General features: G+C 37.8%; 1 protein-coding gene across 2 annotated transcripts in view; it reads left to right on the top strand.

Annotated features, from left to right (window-relative positions):
• LOC107746464 (NADH dehydrogenase [ubiquinone] iron-sulfur protein 8, mitochondrial-like) overlaps positions 1 to 2559 on the top strand; it is a 10120-nt gene extending 7561 nt beyond the window's left edge. Inside the window, exons 6-7 of one of the 2 annotated variants that reach the window (XM_016560688.1) lie at positions 408 to 536; positions 1890 to 2559. In XM_016560688.1, the coding sequence (XP_016416174.1) occupies positions 408 to 536; positions 1890 to 2021 (261 nt within the window). In that variant the 3' untranslated portion in view covers positions 2022 to 2559. The remainder of the gene's footprint in view (positions 1 to 407; positions 537 to 1889) is intronic. The other variant, XM_016560696.1, reaches the window with a different exon arrangement.
• Positions 2560 to 2565: the final 6 nt, after the last annotated feature.

The raw sequence follows: 2565 nt of genomic DNA, 5'->3' as shown, positions 1-2565 counted from the left end.
ACTCGGCCTGGAGGACAGACGCAAGTAATCGCACGCGCTCAGTCGATCTCTCTCTCATTCACTGTCTGTTTAGGCTTGTTAAGTGCAAATCTACAGAGCCTCTGTACAAATCAGCATGGTTGGTAAAAATTATGTTATCATTACTAACTTATTTAATATTCAGTACATGTGCACGAAGTGTAAAACAAGAAGGGCGTAACCTTACGAAAAAAGAAAACATGCAAATATCGCGGTTGCTGCGGTTCTTGCATTCCTCTGCAGTTGGCTCGTCAGTAGTGCTCGTCAGTATTGCGATATTGCGGTTATCGCGACAGCCCTAGTAGGTTTTATTTGTTCGCACATGTGAATAAGAAGCATCATAGTGAAATTTAAATGTACAAGGTGACCTCCATGTTTTTCTCTCTCAGGCCATCACCATTGAGGCAGAACCTCGTGTTGACGGCAGCAGGCGAACAACGCGCTATGACATAGACATGACCAAATGCATCTACTGTGGCTTTTGCCAGGAGGCCTGCCCTGTGGATGCTATTGTAGAGGTGAGCACCTAGCAGCACATGTTTCAACTACGCATCGTGTCCCTTAACAGGCTATTTAATGTGTCATCAGACAACGTGTCTAAAGTAGGGGCGTTCAAACTGTTTTCTAGTGAGCCTGTGGAAATTTTGTGAGAAGAAGTTTACAAAATGTATTTTTACAGCTGTCAAAATTAATACAGCACAGAACAATATAAAAAAAGTATAGTGAGAGAAAACAAATAGAATATACACTACAATTCAAAAGTTTAGGAGTGGTAAGAAGTCACTTATCCTTACCTAAACAGCATTTATTTATTTATTTTTTAAATACAATAAAACAGTAATATTATGAAAGATTAATACAATTTAAAGGGGACATAACACACACAGTTTCTGCCAGTCTCATATTAATCTTGAGTACTTATAGAGTAGTCTTGCATACTTCATATCTCCGAAGACTCTCGTTTTATCAGATTTATAAAAGACAGATGCAGCTGTACCGCTCTTTCCGAAAACAGTCGAGCTCCTGGAGGCATGCCGTGGGTGGAGCTTAAGCACGTTGATGGGCTGCTCTTGCTCTCGCTCTGGGCTGTGTTTCCCAAAAGCATCGTAAGCTTAAGTACATCGTACACCCATTGAAACCAGTGGAGCTACGATCAACTTAAGCTTACGATGCTTTTGGGAAACGCAGCCCTGGTTGATGTGTGCACGCCGTCATCCGGGAGAAGACGTGCCCATACAAGGAATTCATGTATTTGGCACAGAAATACTCCGTCATATGTCCAACTAGTTTATTGAAACTTTGGCCATGTTTAGCATGAGGATCCAACTCTTTAACAGTGTAAATGAGTCAGAATGCATGAAATAGCATTAGACCTCCCCTTTAAAATAACTGTTTTCTGTTTGAATATATTTCATAATGTAGTTTATTCCTGTTATGGCAAAGCTACATTTTCAGCAGCCATTACTCCAGCCTTCAGTGTCACATGATCCTTCAAGAATTTATTCCAATATGCTGATTTGCTACTCAAGTATCATTTCTTATTGTTATTAATAAGATTATTGTTATTAATGTTATCTTATTGTTATTCAAATAAAACAGTTGCTTAATACTGCCTAATATTTTTGAAACCATGATACATTTTTTCAGGATTGTTTGCTGAATAGAAAGTTGAAAACAACAGCATTTATTTGAAATAAAAATCTTTTGCAACATAAATGTCTTTAAATGTTACATGTGCCAATTTTGTACAAAATAAGCAGGCAATTAAATAGGTTGATTTAAATCTACATGGGGATGAAGGATAAATACATTCTATATGACCAGATTTACTAGAGTTAATGTCTACCTTTACCTGTCTGTCTTTTTCTTAGGGTCCCAACTTTGAGTTCTCCACAGAGACTCATGAGGAATTGCTTTATAATAAGGAGAAACTCCTCAACAATGGAGACAAGTGGGAGGCGGAGATTGCTGCCAACATCCAAGCTGACTATCTGTACAGATAAACAAATGTCATGGACTGTCTCATCTCAACGCAATATGCTCTTCATATTGCTCTCTTACCAGTAATAACAGTTTCAATTGCATATGGAAGATTTGGTTTTAGACAGTTACTGTTGTGCTAAGTGCACATTTTCAAAGCCCAGGGACTGGCTTTTTTTGAAGATGCACATACTTTTTGATTTCTTTCAATGTGAGCACACATATAGATGCTCAGTTTTGAAATTAAGTTCACACTTTCTTATCCGTAAACTACAGCAGCCTTAAAGTGGTGCCTCACATTGAAACATTTCTCTGTGCTAAAGCTGTCATTTTGACTTTGGAATTTCAACACAGTATCACTGTCACACAGCAACTGTTGAGATATGTTGTGTAATATTAAACAGTCTAATGGTAGGATAACCAAGTTGTTCCTGAAAATCACCAAGGATGACGCACTAATTTGAAGCCAATGTTACATTCTCATTTTGAGGCATTTGATTCCATCCTTCCCATTTTCATCCTTCTTTTCTTATTTTGACCATCAGTGGATTTAAATGAAAAAAAAAA

Source organism: Sinocyclocheilus rhinocerous, unplaced genomic scaffold (assembly GCF_001515625.1).
Source record: "Sinocyclocheilus rhinocerous isolate Xijiao unplaced genomic scaffold, SAMN03320098_v1.1 scaffold2026, whole genome shotgun sequence".
Taxonomy (NCBI): domain Eukaryota; kingdom Metazoa; phylum Chordata; class Actinopteri; order Cypriniformes; family Cyprinidae; genus Sinocyclocheilus; species Sinocyclocheilus rhinocerous.
The sequence above is the reverse complement of the archived record's forward strand: the minus strand, read 5'-3'. Positions and strand labels throughout refer to the sequence as shown.